At 65.5% G+C, this 19,961-nt stretch overlaps 1 protein-coding gene across 1 annotated transcript in view; it reads right to left on the bottom strand.

Moving 5' to 3' along the window:
- Positions 1–1,021: 1,021 nt before the first annotated feature.
- Positions 1,022–19,961, bottom strand: part of LOC136155122 (uncharacterized) — a 67,869-nt gene continuing 48,929 nt past the window's right edge. The window contains exons 6-8 of the mRNA XM_065917031.1: positions 10,378–10,530; positions 9,838–10,000; positions 1,022–1,200 (exon numbers count right to left, since the gene is read on the bottom strand). Coding sequence (XP_065773103.1) covers positions 1,022–1,200; positions 9,838–10,000; positions 10,378–10,530 — 495 coding nt within the window. The remainder of the gene's footprint in view (positions 1,201–9,837; positions 10,001–10,377; positions 10,531–19,961) is intronic.

Below are 19,961 nucleotides of genomic sequence, written 5' to 3'. Positions count from 1 at the left end.
TGGAACCGGCTGGAACCAGTTTTTTCCGGCTGGAACTGGCTGGAACCGGCTGGAACCGGCTGGTACCGGCTCGAACCGGCTAGAATCGGCTGGAACCGGATGGAACCGGCTGGAACCGGCTGGAACAGGCTGGCTCGCTGGCTGGCACTGGCTGGGAGGCTGGGAGGCTGGGAGGCTGGCTGCGAGGCTGGGAGGCTGGCTGGGAGGCTGGGAGAATGGGAGGCTGGCTGGGAGGCTGGGAGGCTGGGAGTCTTGGAGGCTGGGAGGCTGGCTGGGAGGCTGGGAGCTGGGAGGCTGGGCGGATTGGAGGCTGGGAGCCTGGCTGGGAGGCTGGCTGTGAGGCTGGCTGTCTCGCTGGCTGGTTGGCTGGCTGGCTGGGAGGCTGGGAGGATGGGAGCCTGGCTGTGATGCTGCCTGGGAGGCTGGCTGGCTGGCTGGCTTGCTGGCTGGCTGGGAGGCTAGTTGGCTGGGAGGCTGGCATGGAGGCTGGCTGGGAGGCTGGGAGGCTGGGAGGCTGGCTGGGAGGCTGGCACAGAGGCTGGGAGGCTGGGACGCTGGGAGGCTGGGAGGCTGGGAGGCTGGCTGGGAGGCTGGCTGGGAGGCTGGCTGGCTGGCTGGCTGGCTGGCATGCCGGCTGGGAGGCTGGGAGGCTGGGAGGCTGGTTGGGAGGCTGGGAGGCTGGAAGGTTGGGAGGCTGGGAGACTGGCTGGGGGCTGGCTGGCTGGTGGGCTGGCTGGCTGGGAGGCTGGCTGTCTGGGAGGCTGGCAGGCTGGCTTGGAGGCTGGAAGGCTGGGAGTCTGGGAGTCTGGGAGGCTAGGAGTCTAGGAGGCTGCCTGGGAGGCTGGCTGGCTGGCGGGCTGGCTGGCTGGCTGGCTGGCTGGGAGGCTGGCTGAGAGGATGGCTGGCTGGTTGGCTGGACCGGCTGGACCACCTGGAAGCGGCTGGAACCGGTTTGAACCGGTTTAAGCCGGCTGGAACCGGCTGGAACCGGCTGGAACCGGCTGGAACCGTTTGAACCGGTTTAAACCGGCTGGAACCGGCTGGAACCGGTTTGAACCGGTTTAAACCGGCTGGAACCGGCTGGAACCGCCTGAAATCGGCGGGAACCGCGTGGAATCGGCTGGAACCGGCTGGAACCGTTTTTTTCCGGCTGGAACTGGCTGGAACCGGCTGGAACCGGCTGGTACCGGCTCGAACCGGCTAGAATCGGCAGGAACCGTATGGAACCGGCTGGAACAGGCTGAAACAGGCTGGCTCGCTGGCTGGCACTGGCTGGGAGGCTGGGAGGCTGGGAGGCTGGCTGGGAGGCTGCCTGGGAGGCTGGCTGGCTGGCGGGATGGCTGGCTGGCTGGCTGGCTGGGAGGCTGGCTGAGAGGATGGCTGGCTGGTTGGCTGGACCGGCTGGAACACCTGGAAGCGGCTGGAACCGGCTGGAACCGTCTGGAACCGGCTTGACCCGGCTGGAACCGGCTGGAACCGGTTTGAACCGGCTGGAACCGGCTGGAACCGGCTGGAACCGTTTTGAAGCGGTTTAAACCGGCTGGAACCGGCTGGAACCGGCTGGAACCGCCTGAAACCGGCTGGAACAGCCTAAAACCGGCTGGAGCCGGCTGGAACCGGCTGGAACCGGTTTGAACCGGTTTAAACCGGCTGGAACCGGCTGGAACCGGCTGGAACCGCCTGAAACCGGCTGGAACAGCCTAAAACCGGCTGGAGCCGGCTGGAACCGGCTGGAACCGGTTTGAACCGGTTTAAACCGGCTGGAACCGGCTGGAACCGGCTGGAAACGGCTGGAACCGGTTTGAACCGGTTTAAACCGGCTGGAACCGGCTGGAACCGGCTTGAACCGGTTTAAACCGGCTGGAACCGGCTGGAACCTTCTGGAACCGGCTGGAAATGGTTTGAACCGGTTTAAACCGGTTTGAACCGGCTGGAACCGGCTGGAACCGGTTGGAACCGCTTTAAACCGGCTGGAACCGGCTGGAACCGGCTGGACCCGGATGGAACCGGTTTGAACCGGCTGGAACCGGCTGGAAGCGGTTTAAACCGGCTGGAACCGGCTGTAACCGCCTGAAACCGGCTGGAACAGGCTAGAACCGGCTGGAACCGGCTGGAACCGGCTGGAACCGGCTGGTACCGGCTCGAACCGGCTAGAATCGGCTGGAACCGGATGGAACCGGCTGGAACCGGCTGAAACAGGCTGGCTCGCTGGCTGGCACTGGCTGGGAGGCTGGGAGGCTGGGAGGCTGGGAGGCTGGGAGGCTGGGAGGCTGGCTGGGAGGCTGCCTGGGAGGCTGGCTGGCTGGCGGGCTGGCTGGCTGGCTGGCTGGCTGGGAGGCTGGCTGAGAGGATGGCTGGCTGGTTGGCTGGACCGGCTGGACCACCTGGAAGCGGCTGGAACCGGCTTGAACCGTCTGGAACCGGCTTGACCCGGCTGGAACCGGCTGGAACCGGTTTGAACCGGCTGGAACCGGCTGGAACCAGTTTTTTCCGGCTGGAACTGGCTGGAACCGGCTGGAACCGGCTGGTACCGGCTCGAACCGGCTAGAATCGGCTGGAACCGGATGGAACCGGCTGGAACCGGCTGGAACAGGCTGGCTCGCTGGCTGGCACTGGCTGGGAGGCTGGGAGGCTGGGAGGCTGGCTGCGAGGCTGGGAGGCTGGCTGGGAGGCTGGGAGAATGGGAGGCTGGCTGGGAGGCTGGGAGGCTGGGAGTCTTGGAGGCTGGGAGGCTGGCTGGGAGGCTGGGAGCTGGGAGGCTGGGCGGATTGGAGGCTGGGAGCCTGGCTGGGAGGCTGGCTGTGAGGCTGGCTGTCTCGCTGGCTGGTTGGCTGGCTGGCTGGGAGGCTGGGAGGATGGGAGCCTGGCTGTGATGCTGCCTGGGAGGCTGGCTGGCTGGCTGGCTTGCTGGCTGGCTGGGAGGCTAGTTGGCTGGGAGGCTGGCATGGAGGCTGGCTGGGAGGCTGGGAGGCTGGGAGGCTGGCTGGGAGGCTGGCACAGAGGCTGGGAGGCTGGGACGCTGGGAGGCTGGGAGGCTGGGAGGCTGGCTGGGAGGCTGGCTGGGAGGCTGGCTGGCTGGCTGGCTGGCTGGCATGCCGGCTGGGAGGCTGGGAGGCTGGGAGGCTGGTTGGGAGGCTGGGAGGCTGGAAGGTTGGGAGGCTGGGAGACTGGCTGGGGGCTGGCTGGCTGGTGGGCTGGCTGGCTGGGAGGCTGGCTGTCTGGGAGGCTGGCAGGCTGGCTTGGAGGCTGGAAGGCTGGGAGTCTGGGAGTCTGGGAGGCTAGGAGTCTAGGAGGCTGGCTGGGAGGCTGGGAGGCTGGCTGGGAGGCTGGCTGGGAGGCTGGGAGCCTGGGAGGCTGGGAGGCTGGGAGGCTGGGAGGCTGGGAGGCTGGGAGGCTGGCTGGGAGGCTGCCTGGGAGGCTGGCTGGCTGGCGGGCTGGCTGGCTGGCTGGCTGGCTGGGAGGCTGGCTGAGAGGATGGCTGGCTTGTTGGCTGGACCGGCTGGACTATCTGGAAGCGGCTGGAACCGGTTGGAACCCGTTGAAACCGGCTGGAACCGGCTGGAACCGGTTTGAACCGGTTTAAACCGGTTTAAACCGGTTTGAACCGGCTGGAACCGGCTGGAACCGCCTGAAACAGGCTGGAACAGGCTAGAACCGGTTTAAACCGGTTTGAACCGGCTGGAACCGGCTGGAACCGGTTTGAACCGGTTTAAACCGGTTTGAACCGGCTGAAACCGGCTGGAACCGGTTTGAACCGGTTGAAACCGGTTTGAACCGGCTGGAACCGGCTGGAACCGGTTTGAACCGGTTTAAACCGGCTGGAACCGGCTGGAACCGGTTTGAACCGGCTGGAACCGGCTGGAACCGGTTTAAACCGGCTGGAACCGGCTGGAACCGGTTTGAACCGGCTGGAACCGGCTGGAACCGGTTTAAACCGGCTGGAACCGGCTGGAACCGGTTTAAACCGGCTGGAACCGGCTGGAACCGGTTTAAACCGGCTGGAACCGGCTGGAACCGGTTTGAACCGGTTTCAACCGGTTGGAACCGGCTGGAACCGGCTGGAACCGGTTTGAACCGGGTTAAATCGGTTTGAACCGGCTGAAACCGGCTGGAACCGGTTTGAACCGGCTGGAACCGGATGGAACCGGCTGGAACCGGCTGAAACAGGCTGGCTCGCTGGCTGGCACTGGCTGGGAGGCTGGGAGGCTGGGAGGCTGGGAGGCTGGCTGGGAGGCTGCCTGGGAGGCTGGCTGGCTGGCGGGCTGGCTGGCTGGCTGGCTGGCTGGGAGGCTGGCTGAGAGGATGGCTGGCTGGTTGGCTGGACCGGCTGGACCACCTGGAAGCGGCTGGAACCGGCTTGAACCGTCTGGAACCGGCTTGACCCGGCTGGAACCGGCTGGAACCGGTTTGAACCGGCTGGAACCGGCTGGAACCGGTTTGAACCGGCTGGAACCGGCTGGAACCGGCTGGAACCGGTTTGAACCGGTTTAAACCGGCTGGAACCGGCTGGAACCGGTTTGAACCGGCTGGAACCGGCTGTAACCACCTGAAACCGGCTGGAACAGGCTAGAACCGGTTTGAACCGGCTGGAACCGGCTGGAACCGGTTTGAACCGGTTTAAACCGGCTGGAACCGGCTGGAACCGGCTGAAACAGGCTGGCTCGCTGGCTGGCACTGGCTGGGAGGCTGGGAGGCTGGGAGGCTGGGAGGCTGGGAGGCTGGAAGGCTGGCTGGGAGGCTGCCTGGGAGGCTGGCTGGCTGGCGGGCTGGCTGGCTTGCTGGCTGGCTGGGAGGCTGGCTGAGAGGATGGCTGGCTGGTTGGCTGGACCGGCTGGACCACCTGGAAGCGGCTGGAACCGGCTTGAACCGTCTGGAACCGGCTTGACCCGGCTGGAACCGGCTGGAACCGGTTTGAACCGGCTGGAACCGGCTGGAACCGGCTGGAACCAGTTTTTTCCGGCTGGAACTGGCTGGAACCGGCTGGAACCGGCTGGTACCGGCTCGAACCGGCTAGAATCGGCTGGAACCGGATGGAACCGGCTGGAACCGGCTGAAACAGGCTGGCTCGCTGGCTGGCACTGGCTGGGAGGCTGGGAGGCTGGGAGGCTGGGAGGCTGGGAGGCTGGCTGGGAGGCTGCCTGGGAGGCTGGCTGGCTGGCGGGCTGGCTGGCTGGCTGGCTGGCTGGGAGGCTGGCTGAGAGGATGGCTGGCTGGTTGGCTGGACCGGCTGGACCATCTGGAAGCGGCTGGAACCGGCTTGAACCGTCTGGAACCGGCTTGACCCGGCTGGAACCGGCTGGAACCGGTTTGAACCGGCTGGAACAGGCTGGAACCGGCTGGAACCAGTTTTTTCCGGCTGGAACTGGCTGGAACCGGCTGGAACCGGCTGGTACCGGCTCGAACCGGCTAGAATCGGCTGGAACCGGATGGAACCGGCTGGAACCGGCTGGAACAGGCTGGCTCGCTGGCTGGCACTGGCTGGGAGGCTGGGAGGCTGGGAGGCTGGCTGGGAGGCTGGGAGGCTGGCTGGGAGGCTGGGAGAATGGGAGGCTGGCTGGGAGGCTGGGAGGCTGGGAGTCTTGGAGGCTGGGAGGCTGGCTGGGAGGCTGGGAGCTGGGAGGCTGGGCGGATTGGAGGCTGGGAGACTGGCTGGGAGGCTGGCTGTGAGGCTGGCTGTCTCGCTGGCTGGTTGGCTGGCTGGCTGGGAGGCTGGGAGGATGGGAGCCTGGCTGTGATGCTGCCTGGGAGGCTGGCTGGCTGGCTGGCTTGCTGGCTGGCTGGGAGGCTGGGTGGCTGGGAGGCTGGCATGGAGGCTGGCTGGGAGGCTGGGAGGATGGGAGGCTGGCTGGGAGGCTGGCACGGAGGCTGGGAGGCTGGGACGCTGGGAGGCTGGGAGGCTGGGAGGCTGGCTGGGAGGCTGGCTGGGAGGCTGGCTGGCTGGCTGGCTGGCTGGCATGCCGGCTGGGAGGCTGGGTGGCTGGGAGGCTGGTTGGGAGGCTGGGAGGCTGGAAGGTTGGGAGGCTGGGAGACTGGCTGGGGGCTGGCTGGCTGGTGGGCTGGCTGGCTGGGAGGCTGGCTGTCTGGGAGGCTGGCAGGCTGGCTTGGAGGCTGGAAGGCTGGGAGTCTGGGAGTCTGGGAGGCTAGGAGTCTAGGAGGCTGGCTGGGAGGCTGGCTGGGAGGCTGGCTGGGAGGATGGGAGCCTGGGAGGCTGGGAGGCTGGGAGGCTGGGAGGCTGGGAGGCTGGGAGGCTGGCTGGGAGGCTGCCTGGGAGGCTGGCTGGCTGGCGGGCTGGCTGGCTGGCTGGCTGGCTGGGAGGCTGGCTGAGAGGATGGCTGGCTTGTTGGCTGGACCGGCTGGACTATCTGGAAGCGGCTGGAACCGGTTGGAACCGGTTGGAACCGGCTGGAACCTGCTGGAACCGGTTTGAACCGGTTTGAACCGGCTGGAACCGCCTGAAACAGGCTGGAACCGGCTAGAACCGGTTTAAACCGGTTTGAACCGGCTGGAACCGGCTGGAACCGGTTTGAACCGGTTTAAACCGGTTGGAACCGGCTGGAACCGGCTGGAACCGGTTTGAACCGGTTTAAACCGGTTGGAACCGGCTGGAACCGGTTTGTACCGGTTTAAACCGGCTGGAACCGGCTGGAACCGGTTTGAACCGGCTGGAACCGGCTGGAACCGGCTGGAACCGGTTTGAACCGGCTGGAACCGGCTGGAACCGGCTGGAACCGGTTTGAACCGGTTTAAACCGGCTGGAACCGGCTGGAACCGGCTGGAACCGGCTGGAACCGGTTTGAACCGGTTTAAACCGGCTGGAACCGGCTGGAACCGGTTTGAACCGGCTGGAACCGGCTGGAACCGGCTGGAACCGGTTTGAACCGGCTGGAACCGGCTGGAACCGGTTTAAACCGGCTGGAACCGGCTGGAACCGGCTGGAATCGGCTGGAACCGGTTTGAACCGGCTGGAACCGGCTGTAACCGCCTGAAACCGGCTGGAACAGGCTAGAACCTGCTGGAACCGGCTGGAACCGGCTGGAACCGGCTGGTACCGGCTCGAACCGGCTAGAATCGGCTGGAACCGGATGGAACCGGCTGGAAGCGGCTGAAACAGGCTGGCTCGCTGGCTGGCACTGGCTGGGAGGCTGGGAGGCTGGGAGGCTGGGAGGCTGGGAGGCTGGGAGGCTGGCTGGGAGGCTGCCTGGGAGGCTGGCTGGCTGGCGGGCTGGCTGGCTGGCTGGCTGGCTGGGAGGCTGGCTGAGAGGATGGCTGGCTGGTTGGCTGGACCGGCTGGACCACCTGGAAGCGGCTGGAACCGGCTTGAACCGTCTGGAACCGGCTTGACCCGGCTGGAACCGGCTGGAACCGGTTTGAACCGGCTGGAACCGGCTGGAACCGGCTGGAACCAGTTTTTTCCGGCTGGAACTGGCTGGAACCGGCTGGAACCGGCTGGTACCGGCTCGAACCGGCTGGAACCGGATGGAACCGGCTGGAACCGGCTGAAACAGGCTGGCTCGCTGGCTGGCACTGGCTGGGAGGCTGGGAGGCTGGGAGGCTGGGAGGCTGGGAGGCTGGCTGGGTGGCTGCCTGGGAGGCTGGCTGGCTGGCGGGCTGGCTGGCTGGCTGGCTGGCTGGGAGGCTGGCTGAGAGGATGGCTGGCTGGTTGGCTGGACCGGCTGGACCACCTGGAAGCGGCTGGAACCGGCTTGAACCGTCTGGAACCGGCTTGACCCGGCTGGAACCGGCTGGAACCGGTTTGAACCGGCTGGAACAGGCTGGAACCGGCTGGAACCAGTTTTTTCCGGCTGGAACTGGCTGGAACCGGCTGGAACCGGCTGGTACTGGCTCGAACCGGCTAGAATCGGCTGGAACCGGATGGAACCGGCTGGAACCGGCTGGAACAGGCTGGCTCGCTGGCTGGCACTGGCTGGGAGGCTGGGAGGCTGGGAGGCTGGCTGGGAGGCTGGGAGGCTGGCTGGGAGGCTGGGAGAATGGGAGGCTGGCTGGGAGGCTGGGAGGCTGGGAGTCTTGGAGGCTGGGAGGCTGGCTGGGAGGCTGGGAGCTGGGAGGCTGGGCGGATTGGAGGCTGGGAGCCTGGCTGGGAGGCTGGCTGTGAGGCTGGCTGTCTCGCTGGCTGGTTGGCTGGCTGGGAGGCTGGGTGGCTGGGAGGCTGGCATGGAGGCTGGCTGGGAGGCTGGGAGGCTGGGAGGCTGGGAGGCTGGTTGGGAGGCTGGGAGGCTGGAAGGTTGGGAGGCTGGGAGACTGGCTGGGGGCTGGCTGGCTGGTGGGCTGGCTGGCTGGGAGGCTGGCTGTCTGGGAGGCTGGCAGGCTGGCTTGGAGGCTGGAAGGCTGGGAGTCTGGGAGTCTGGGAGCCTAGGAGTCTAGGAGGCTGGCTGGGAGGCTGGGAGGCTGGCTGGGAGGCTGGCTGGGAGGCTGGGAGCCTGGGAGGCTGGGAGGCTGGGAGGCTGGCTGGGAGGCTGCCTGGGAGGCTGGCTGGCTGGCGGGCTGGCTGGCTGGCTGGCTGGCTGGGAGGCTGGCTGAGAGGATGGCTGGCTTGTTGGCTGGACCGGCTGGACTATCTGGAAGCGGCTGGAACCGGTTGGAACCGGTTGGAACCGGCTGGAATCGGCTGGAACCGGCTGGAACCGGTTTGAACCGGTTTAAACCGGTTTGATCCGGCTGGAACCGCCTGCAACCGGCTGGAACCGGCTGGAACCGGTTTGAACCGGTTTGAACCGGTTTAAAACCGGCTGGAACCGGCTGGAACCGGTTTGAACCGGCTGGAACCGGCTGGAACCGGTTTGAACCGGCTAGAACCGGCTGGAACCGGTTTGAACCGGCTGGAACCGGCTGTAACCGCCTGAAACCGGCTGGAACAGGCAAGAACCGGCTGGAACCGGTTTGAACCGGTTTGAACCGGTTTAAACCGGCTGGAACCGGCTGGAACCGGTTTGAAACGGTTTAAACCGGCTGGAACCGGTTTGAACCGGTTTGAACCGGCTGGAACCGGCTGGAACTGGCTGGAACCGGCTGGAACAGGCTAGAACCGGCTGGAACCGGTTTGAACCGGTTTGAACCGGTTTAAACCGGCTGGAACCGGCTGGAACCGGTTTGAAACGGTTTAAACCGGCTGGAACCGGCTGGAACCGGTTTGAACCGGTTTGAACCGGTTTAAACCGGCTGGAATCGGCTGGAACCGGTTTGAAACGGTTTAAACCGGCTGGAACCGGCTGGAACCGGTTTGAACCGGTTTGAACCGGTTTAAACCGGCTGGAACCGGCTGGAACCGGTTTGAAACGGTTTAAACCGGCTGGAACCGGCTGGAACCGGTTTGAACCGGTTTGAACCGGCTGGAACCGGCTGGAACCGGCTGGAACCGGTTTAAACCGGCTGGAACCGGCTGGAACCGGCTGTAACCGCCTGAAACCGGCTGGAACAGGCTAGAACCGGATGGAACCGGCTGGAACCGGCTGGAACCGGCTGGTACCGGCTCGCACCGGCTAGAATCGGCTGGAACCGGATGGAACCGGCTGGAACCGGCTGAAACAGGCTGGCTCGCTGGCTGGCACTGGCTGGGCGGCTGGGAGGCTGGGAGGCTGGGAGGCTGGGAGGCTGGGAGGCTGGCTGGGAGGCTGCCTGGGAGGCTGGCTGGCTGGCGGGCTGGCTGGCTGGCTGGCTGGCTGGGAGGCTGGCTGAGAGGATGGCTGGCTGGTTGGCTGGACCGGCTGGACCACCTGGAAGCGGCTGGAACCGGTTTGAACCGGTTTAAGCCGGCTGGAACCGGCTGGAACCGGCTGGAACCGGCTGGAACCGTTTGAACCGGTTTAAACCGGCTGGAACCGGCTGGAACCGGTTTGAACCGGTTTAAACCGGCTGGAACCGGCTGGAACCGCCTGAAATCGGCGGGAACCGCGTGGAATCGGCTGGAACCGGCTGGAACCGTTTTTTTCCGGCTGGAACTGGCTGGAACCGGCTGGAACCGGCTGGTACCGGCTCGAACCGGCTAGAATCGGCAGGAACCGTATGGAACCGGCTGGAACAGGCTGAAACAGGCTGGCTCGCTGGCTGGCACTGGCTGGGAGGCTGGGAGGCTGGGAGGCTGGCTGGGAGGCTGCCTGGGAGGCTGGCTGGCTGGCGGGATGGCTGGCTGGCTGGCTGGCTGGGAGGCTGGCTGAGAGGATGGCTGGCTGGTTGGCTGGACCGGCTGGAACACCTGGAAGCGGCTGGAACCGGCTGGAACCGTCTGGAACCGGCTTGACCCGGCTGGAACCGGCTGGAACCGGTTTGAACCGGCTGGAACCGGCTGGAACCGGCTTGACCCGGCTGGAACCGGCTGGAACCGGTTTGAACCGGCTGGAACCGGCTGGAACCGGCTGGAACCGGTTTGAACCGGTTTAAACCGGCTGGAATCGGCTGGAACCGGCTGGAACCGCCTGAAACCGGCTGGAACAGCCTAAAACCAGCTGGAGCCGGCTGGAACCGGCTGGAACCGGTTTGAACCGGTTTAAACCGGCTGGAACCGGTTGGAACCGGCTGGAACCGGCTGGAACCGGTTTGAACCGGTTTAAACCGGCTGGAACCGGCTGGAACCGGTTTGAACCGGTTTAAACCGGCTGGAACCGGCTGGAACATTCTTGAACCGGCTGGAAATGGTTTGAACCGGTTTAAACCGGTTTGAACCGGCTGGAACCGGCTGGAACCGGTTGGAACCGCTTTAAACCGGCTGGAACCGGCTGGAACCGGCTGGACCCGGATGGAACCGGTTTGAACCGGCTGGAACCGGCTGGAAGCGGTTTAAACCGGCTGGAACCGGCTGTAACCGCCTGAAACCGGCTGGAACAGGCTAGAACCGGCTGGAACCGGCTGGAACCGGCTGGAACCGGCTGGTACCGGCTCGAACCGGCTAGAATCGGCTGGAACCGGATGGAACCGGCTGGAACCGGCTGAAACAGGCTGGCTCGCTGGCTGGCACTGGCTGGGCGGCTGGGAGGCTGGGAGGCTGGGAGGCTGGGAGGCTGGGAGGCTGGCTGGGAGGCTGCCTGGGAGGCTGGCTGGCTGGCGGGCTGGCTGGCTGGCTGGCTGGCTGGGAGGCTGGCTGAGAGGATGGCTGGCTGGTTGGCTGGACCGGCTGGACCACCTGGAAGCGGCTGGAACCGGCTTGAACCGTCTGGAACCGGCTTGACCCGGCTGGAACCGGCTGGAACCGGTTTGAACCGGCTGGAACCGGCTGGAACCAGTTTTTTCCGGCTGGAACTGGCTGGAACCGGCTGGAACCGGCTGGTACCGGCTCGAACCGGCTAGAATCGGCTGGAACCGGATGGAACCGGATGGAACCGGCTGGAACCGGTTTGAACCGGTTTAAACCGGTTTGATCCGGCTGGAACCGCTTGCAACCGGCTGGAACCGGCTGGAACCGGCTGGAACCGGTTTGAACCGGTTTAAACCGGCTGGAACCGGCTGGAACCGGTTTGAACAGGCTGGAAGCGGCTGGAACCGGTTTGAACCGGTTTAAACCGGTTTGAACCGGCTGGAACCGGCTGGAACCGGTTTGAACCGGCTGGAACCGGCTGGAACCGGTTTGAACCGGCTGGAACTGGCTGGAACCGGTTTGAACCGGTTTAAACCGGTTGGAACCGGCTGGAACCGGCTGGAACCGGCTGGAACCGGTTTGAACCGGCTGGAACCGGCTGGAACCGGTTTGAACCGGTTTGAACCGGTTTGAACCGGCTGGAACCGGCTGGAACCGGCTGGAACCGGTTTGAACCGGTTTAAACCGGCTGGAACCGGCTGGAACCGGTTTGAACCGGCTGGAACCGGCTGGAACCGGCTGGAACCGGTTTGAACCGGTTTAAACCGGTTTGAACCGGCTGGAACCGGCTGGAACCGGCTGGAACCGGTTTGAACCGGTTTAAACCGGCTGGAATCGGCTGGAACCGGTTTGAACCGGCTGGAACCGGCTGGAACCGGCTGGAACCGGTTTGAACCGGTTTGAACCGGTTTAAACCGGCTGGAACTGGCTGGAACCGGTTTGAACCGGCTGGAACCGTCGGGAACCGGTTTGAACCGGTTTAAACCGGTTTGAACCGGCTGGAACCGGCTGGAACCGGTTTGACCCGGCTGGAACCGGCTGGAACCGGTTTGAACCGGCTGGAACCGGCTGGAACCGGTTTGAACCGGCTGGAACCGGCTGGAACCGGTTTGAACCGGTTTAAACCGGTTTGAACCGGCTGGAACCGGCTGGAACCGGTTTGAACCGGTTTAAACCGGTTTGAACCGGCTGGAACCGGCTGGAACCGGCTGGAACCGGTTTGAACCGGCTGGAACAGGCTGGAACCGGCTGAAACCAGTTTTTTCCGGCTGGAACTGGCTGGAACCGGCTGGAACCGGCTGGTACCGGCTCGAACCGGCTAGAATCGGCTGGAACCGGATGGAACCGGCTGGAACCGGCTGGAACAGGCTGGCTCGCTGGCTGGCACTGGCTGGGAGGCTGGGAGGCGGGGAGGCTGGCTGGGAGGCTGGGAGGCTGGCTGGGAGGCTGGGAGAATGGGAGGCTGGCTGGGAGGCTGGGAGGCTGGGAGTCTGGGAGGCTGGGAGGCTGGCTGGGAGGCTGGGAGCTGGGAGGCTGGGCGGATTGGAGGCTGGGAGCCTGGCTGGGAGGCTGGCTGTGAGGCTGGCTGTCTCGCTGGCTGGTTGGCTGGCTGGGAGGCTGGGTGGCTGGGAGGCTGGCATGGAGGATGGATGGGAGGCTGGGAGGCTGGGAGGCTGGGAGTCTTGGAGGCTGGGAGGCTGGCTGTGAGGCTGGCTGTCTCGCTGGCTGGTTGGCTGGCTGGCTGGGAGGCTGGGAGGATGGGAGCCTGGCTGTGATGCTGCCTGGGAGGCTGGCTGGCTGGCTGGCTTGCTGGCTGGCTGGGAGGCTGGGTGGCTGGGAGGCTGGCATGGAGGCTGGCTGGGAGGCTGGGAGGATGGGAGGCTGGCTGGGAGGCTGGCACGGAGGCTGGGAGGCTGGGACGCTGGGAGGCTGGGAGGCTGGGAGGCTGGCTGGGAGGCTGGCTGGGAGGCTGGCTGGCTGGCTGGCTGGCTGGCATGCCGGCTGGGAGGCTGGGTGGCTGGGAGGCTGGTTGGGAGGCTGGGAGGCTGGAAGGTTGGGAGGCTGGGAGACTGGCTGGGGGCTGGCTAGCTGGTGGGCTGGCTGGCTGGGAGGCTGGCTGTCTGGGAGGCTGGCAGGCTGGCTTGGAGGCTGGAAGGCTGGGAGTCTGGGAGTCTGGGAGGCTAGGAGTCTAGGAGGCTGGCTGGGAGGCTGGCTGGGAGGCTGGCTGGGAGGCTGGGAGCCTGGGAGGCTGGGAGGCTGGGAGGCTGGGAGGCTGGGAGGCTGGGAGGCTGGCTGGGAGGCTGCCTGGGAGGCTGGCTGGCTGGCGGGCTGGCTGGCTGGCTGGCTGGCTGGGAGGCTGGCTGAGAGGATGGCTGGCTTGTTGGCTGGACCGGCTGGACTATCTGGAAGCGGCTGGAACCGGTTGGAACCGGTTGGAACCATCTGGAACTGGCTGGAACCGGTTTGAACCGGTTTAAACCGGTTTAAACCGGTTTGAACCGGCTGGAACCGCCTGAAACAGGCTGGAACCGGCTAGAACCGGTTTAAACCGGTTTGAACCGGCTGGAACCGGCTGGAACCGGTTTGAACCGGTTTAAACCGGTTGGAACCGGCTGGAACCGGCTGGAACCGGTTTGAACCGGTTTAAACCGGTTGGAACCGGCTGGAACCGGTTTATACCGGTTTAAACCGGCTGGAACCGGCTGGAACCGGTTTGAACCGGCTGGAACCGGCTGGAACCGGCTGGAACCGGTTTGAACCGGTTTAAACCGGTTTGAACCGGCTGGAACCGGCTGGAACCGGCTGGAACCGGTTTAAACCGGCTGGAACCGGCTGGAACCGGCTGGAACCGGTTTGAACCGGTTTAAACCGGCTGGAACCGGCTGGAACCGGTTTGAACCGGCTGGAACCGGCTGGAACCGGCTGGAACCGGTTTGAACCGGCTGGAACCGGCTGGAACCGGTTTAAACCGGCTGGAACCGGCTGGAACCGGCTGGAATCGGCTGGAACCGGTTTGAACCGGCTGGAACCGGCTGTAACCGCCTGAAACCGGCTGGAACAGGCTAGAACCTGCTGGAACCGGCTGGAACCGGCTGGAACCGGCTGGTACCGGCTCGAACCGGCTAGAATCGGCTGGAACCGGATGGAACCGGCTGGAAGCGGCTGAAACAGGCTGGCTCGCTGGCTGGCACTGGCTGGGAGGCTGGGAGGCTGGGAGGCTGGGAGGCTGGGAGGCTGGGAGGCTGGCTGGGAGGCTGCCTGGGAGGCTGGCTGGCTGGCGGGCTGGCTGGCTGGCTGGCTGGCTGGGAGGCTGGCTGAGAGGATGGCTGGCTGGTTGGCTGGACCGGCTGGACCACCTGGAAGCGGCTGGAACCGGCTTGAACCGTCTGGAACCGGCTTGACCCGGCTGGAACCGGCTGGAACCGGTTTGAACCGGCTGGAACCGGCTGGAACCGGCTGGAACCAGTTTTTTCCGGCTGGAACTGGCTGGAACCGGCTGGAACCGGCTGGTACCGGCTCGAACCGGCTAGAATCGGCTGGAACCGGATGGAACCGGCTGGAACCGGCTGAAACAGGCTGGCTCGCTGGCTGGCACTGGCTGGGAGGCTGGGAGGCTGGGAGGCTGGGAGGCTGGGAGGCTGGCTGGGAGGCTGCCTGGGAGGCTGGCTGGCTGGCGGGCTGGCTGGCTGGCTGGCTGGCTGGGAGGCTGGCTGAGAGGATGGCTGGCTGGTTGGCTGGACCGGCTGGACCACCTGGAAGCGGCTGGAACCGGCTTGAACCGTCTGGAACCGGCTTGACCCGGCTGGAACCGGCTGGAACCGGTTTGAACCGGCTGGAACCGGCTGGAACCGGCTGGAACCAGTTTTTTCCGGCTGGAACTGGCTGGAACCGGCTGGAACCGGCTGGTACCGGCTCGAACCAGCTAGAATCGGCTGGAACCGGCTGGAACCGGCTGGAACAGGCTGGCTCGCTGGCTGGCACTGGCTGGGAGGCTGGGAGGCTGGGAGGCTGGCTGGGAGGCTGGGAGGCTGGCTGGGAGGCTGGGAGAATGGGAGGCTGGCTGGGAGGCTGGGAGGCTGGGAGTCTTGGAGGCTGGGAGGCTGGCTGGGAGGCTGGGAGGCTGGGAGCTGGGAGGCTGGGCGGATTGGAGGCTGGGAGCCTGGCCGGGAGGCTGGCTGTGAGGCTGGCTGTCTCGCTGGCTGGTTGGCTGGCTGGCTGGGAGGCTGGGAGGATGGGAGCCTGGCTGTGATGCTGCCTGGGAGGCTGGCTGGCTGGCTGGCTTGCTGGCTGGCTGGGAGGCTGGGTGGCTGGGAGGCTGGCATGGAGGCTGGCTGGGAGGCTGGGAGGCTGGGAGGCTGGCTGGGAGGCTGGCACGGAGGCTGGGAGGCTGGGAGGCTGGGAGGCTGGGAGGCTGGCTGGGAGGCTGGCTGGGAGGCAGGCTGGCTGGCTGGCTGGCTGGCATGCCGGCTGGGAGGCTGGGAGGCTGGGAGGCTGGTTGGGAGGCTGGGAGGCTGGAAGGTTGGGAGGCTGGGAGACTGGCTGGGGGCTGGCTGGCTGGTGGGCTGGCTGGCTGGGAGGCTGGCTGTCTGGGAGGCTGGCAGGCTGGCTTGGAGGCTGGAAGGCTGGGAGTCTGGGAGTCTGGGAGGCTAGGAGTCTAGGAGGCTGGCTGGGAGGCTGGGAGGCTGGCTGGGAGGCTGGCTGGGAGGCTGGGAGCCTGGGAGGCTGGGAGGCTGGGAGGCTGGCTGGGAGGCTGCCTGGGAGGCTGGCTGGCTGGCGGGCTGGCTGGCTGGCTGGCTGGCTGGGAGGCTGGGTGAGAGGATGGCTGTCTTGTTGGCTGGACCGGCTGGACTATCTGGAAGCGGCTGGAACCGGTTGGAACCGCTTGGAACCGGCTGGAACCGGCTGGAACCGGCTGGAACCGGTTTGAACCGGTTTAAACCGGTTTGATCCGGCTGGAACCGCCTGCAACCGGCTGGAACCGGCTGGAACCGGTTTGAACCGGTTTGAACCGGTTTAAACCGGCTGGAACCGGCTGGAACCGGTTTGAACCGGCTGGAACCGGCTGGAACCGGTTTGAACCGGTTTAAACCGGTTTGAACCGGCTGGAACCGGCTGGAACCGGTTTGAACCGGTTTAAACCGGCTGGAACCGGCTGGAACCGGTTTGAACCGGCTGGAACCGGCTGGAACCGGTTTGAACCGGTTTAAACCGGTTGGAACCGGCTGGAACCGGCTGGAACCGGTTTGAACCGGTTTAAACCGGTTTCAACCGGCTAGAAAGGCTGGAACCGGTTTGAACCGGCTGGAACCGGCTGTAACCGCCTGAAACCGGCTGGAACAGGCTAGAACCGGCTGGAACCGGTTTAAACCGGTTTAAACCGGCTGGAACCGGCTGGAACCGGCCGGAACCGGCTGGAACCGGTTTGAACCGGTTTAAACCGGCTGGAACCGGCAGGAACCGGCTGGAACCGGCTGGAACCGGTTTGAACCGGTTTAAACCGGCTGGAACCGGCTGGAACCGGTTTAAACCGGCTGGAACCGGCTGGAACCGGTTTGAACCGGTTTAAACCGGTTTGAACCGGCTGGAACCGGCTGGAACCGGTTTGATCCGGCTGGAACCGCCTGCAACCGGCTTGAACCGGCTGGAACCGGTTTGAACCGGTTTGAACCGGTTTAAACCGGCTGGAACCGGCTGGAACCGGTTTGAACCGGTTTAAACCGGCTGGAACCGGCTGGAACCGGTTTGAACCGGCTGGAACCGGCTGGAACCGGTTTGAACCGGCTGGAACCGGCTGGAACCGCCTGAAACCGGCTGGAACAGGCTAGAACCGGCTGGAACCGGCTGTAGCTAGCTTGAACCGGCTGGAACCGGCTGTAACCGCCTGAAACCGGCTGGAACAGGCTAGAACCGGCTGGAACCGGTTTTTTCCAGCTGGAACTGGCTGGAACCGGCTGGAAACGGCTGGGACCGGTTTGAACCGGTTTAAACCGGTTTGAAGCGGCTGGAACCGGCTGGAAACGGTTTTTTCCGGCTGGAACTGGCTGGAACCGGCTGGAACCGGCTGGTACCGGCCCGAACCGGCTAGAATAGGCTGGAACGGGATGGAACCGGCTGGAACCGGCTGGAACAGGCTGGCTCGCTGGCTGGCACTGGTTGGGAGGCTGGGAGGCTGGGAGGCTGGCTGGGAGGCTGGGAGGCTGGCTGGAAGGCTGGGAGAATGGGAGGCTGGCTGGGAGGCTGGGAGGCTGGGAGTCTTGGAGGCTGGGAGGCTGGCTGGGAGGCTGGGAGGCTGGGAGGCTGGGAGGCTGGGAGGCAGTAAGGCTGGCTGGGAGGCTGGCTGGGAGGCTGGCTGGCTGGCGGGCTGGCTGACTGGCTGGCTGGCTGGGAGGCTGGCTGAGAGGATGGCTGGCTGGTTGGCTGGACCGGCTGGACCACCTGGAAGCGGCTGGAACCGGTTTGAACCGGTTTAAATCGGTTTGAACCGGCTGGAACCGGCTGGAACCGGCTGGAACCGGTTTGAACCGGTTTAAACAGGTTTGATCCGGCTGGAACCGGCTGCAACCGGCTGGAACAGGCTGGAACCGGTTTGAACCGGCTAGAACCGGCCGTAACCGCCTGAAACCGGCTGGAACAGGCTAGAACCGGCTGGAACCGGTTTTTTCCAGCTGGAACTGGCTGGAACCGGCTGGAACCGGCTGGGACCGGTTTGAACAGGTTTAAACCGGTTTGAAGCGGCTGGAACCGGCTGGAACCGGCTGCAACCGGCTGGAACCGGCTGGAACCGGTTTGAACCGGTTTGAACCGGCTGGAACCGGCTGGAACCGGTTTAAAACGGCTGGAACCGGCTGGAACCGGTTTGAACAGGTTTAAACCGGTTTGAACCGGCTGGCACCGGCTGGAACCTGTTTGAACCGGTTTAAACCGGTTTGAACCGGCTGGAACCGGCTGGAACCGGCTGGAACCGCCTGAAACAGGCTGGAACAGGCTAGAACCGGCTGGAACCGGCTGGAGCTAGCTTGAACCGGCTGGAACCGGCTGGAACCGGCTGGAACCGGCTGGTACCGGCTCGAACCGGCTAGAATCGGCTGGAACCGGATGGAACCGGCTGGAACCGGCTGGAACAGGCTGGCTCGCTGGCTGGCACTGGCTGGGAGGCTGGGAGGCTGGGAGGCTGGCTGGGAGGCTGGGAGGCTGGCTGGGAGGCTGGGAGAATGGGAGGCTGGCTGGGAGGCTGGGAGGCTGGGAGTCTTGGAGGCTGGGAGGCTGGCTGGGAGGCTGGGAGGCTGGGAGCTGGGAGGCTGGGCGGATTGGAGGCTGGGAGCCTGGCTGGGAGGCTGGCTGTGAGGCTGGCTGTCTCGCTGGCTGGTTGGCTGGCTGGCTGGGAGGCTGGGAGGATGGGAGCCTGGCTGTGATGCTGCCTGGGAGGCTGGCTGGCTGGCTGGCTTGCTGGCTGGCTGGGAGGCTGGGTGGCTGGGAGGCTGGCATGGAGGCTGGCTGGGAGGCTGGGAGGCTGGGAGGCTGGCTGGGAGGCTGGCACGGAGGCTGGGAGGCTGGGACGCTGGGAGGCTGGGAGGCTGGGAGGCTGGCTGGGAGGCTGGCTGGGAGGATGGCTGGCTGGCTGGCTGGCTGGCATGCCGGCTGGGAGGCTGGGAGGCTGGGAGGCTGGTTGGGAGGCTGGGAGGCTGGAAGGTTGGGAGGCTGGGAGACTGGCTGGGGGCTGGCTGGCTGGTGGGCTGGCTGGCTGGGAGGCTGGCTGTCTGGGAGGCTGGCAGGCTGGCTTGGAGGCTGGAAGGCTGGGAGTCTGGGAGGCTAGGAATCTAGGAGGCTGGCTGGGAGGCTGGGAGGCTGGCTGGGAGGCTGGCTGGGAGGCTGGGAGCCTGGGAGGCTGGGAGGCTGGGAGGCTGGCTGGGAGGCTGCCTGGGAGGCTGGCTGGCTGGCGGGCTGGCTGGCTGGCTGGCTGGCTGGGAGGCTGGCTGAGAGGATGGCTGGCTTGTTGGCTGGACCGGCTGGACTATCTAGAAGCGGCTGGAACCGGTTGGAACCGGTTGGAACCGGCTGGAACCGGCTGGAACCGGCTAGAACCGGTTTGAACCGGTTTAAACCGGTTTGATCCGGCTGGAACCGCCTGCAACCGGCTGGAACCGGCTGGAACCGGTTTGAACCGGTTTGAACCGGTTTAAACCGGCTGGAACCGGCTGGAACCGGTTTGAACCGGCTGGAACCGGCTGGAACCGGTTTGAACCGGTTTAAACCGGTTTGAACCGGCTGGAACCGGCTGGAACCGGCTGGAACCGGTTTGAACCGGTTTAAACCGGCTGGAACCGGCTGGAGCCGGTTTGAACCGGCTGGAACCGGCTGGAACCGGTTTGAACCGGTTTAAACCGGTTGGAACCGGCTGGAACCGGCTGGAACCGGTTTGAACCGGTTTAAACCGGTTTCAACCGGCTAGAACCGGCTGGAACCGGTTTGAACCGGCTGGAACCGGCTGTAACCGCCTGAAACCGGCTGGAACAGGCTAGAACCGGCTGGAACCGGTTTAAACCGGTTTAAACCGGCTGGAACCGGCTGGAACCGGCTGGAACCGGCTGGAACCGGTTTGAACCGGCTGGAACCGGCTGGAACCGGCTGGAACCGGCTGGAACCGGCTGGAACCGGTTTGAACCGGTTTAAACCGGCTGGAACCGGCTGGAACCGGTTTAAACCGGCTGGAACCGGCTGGAACCGGTTTGAACCGGTTTAAACCGGTTTGAACCGGCTGGAACCGGCTGGAACCGGTTTGAACCGGTTTAAACCGGTTTGATCCGGCTGGAACCGCCTGCAACCGGCTGGAACCGGCTGGAACCGGTTTGAACCGGTTTGAACCGGTTTAAACCGG

The sequence above is a fragment of the Muntiacus reevesi genome (assembly GCF_963930625.1).
Source record: "Muntiacus reevesi chromosome 9 unlocalized genomic scaffold, mMunRee1.1 SUPER_9_unloc_2, whole genome shotgun sequence".
NCBI classification, from domain to species: domain Eukaryota; kingdom Metazoa; phylum Chordata; class Mammalia; order Artiodactyla; family Cervidae; genus Muntiacus; species Muntiacus reevesi.
This window is presented reverse-complemented; position numbering and strand designations above follow the sequence as displayed.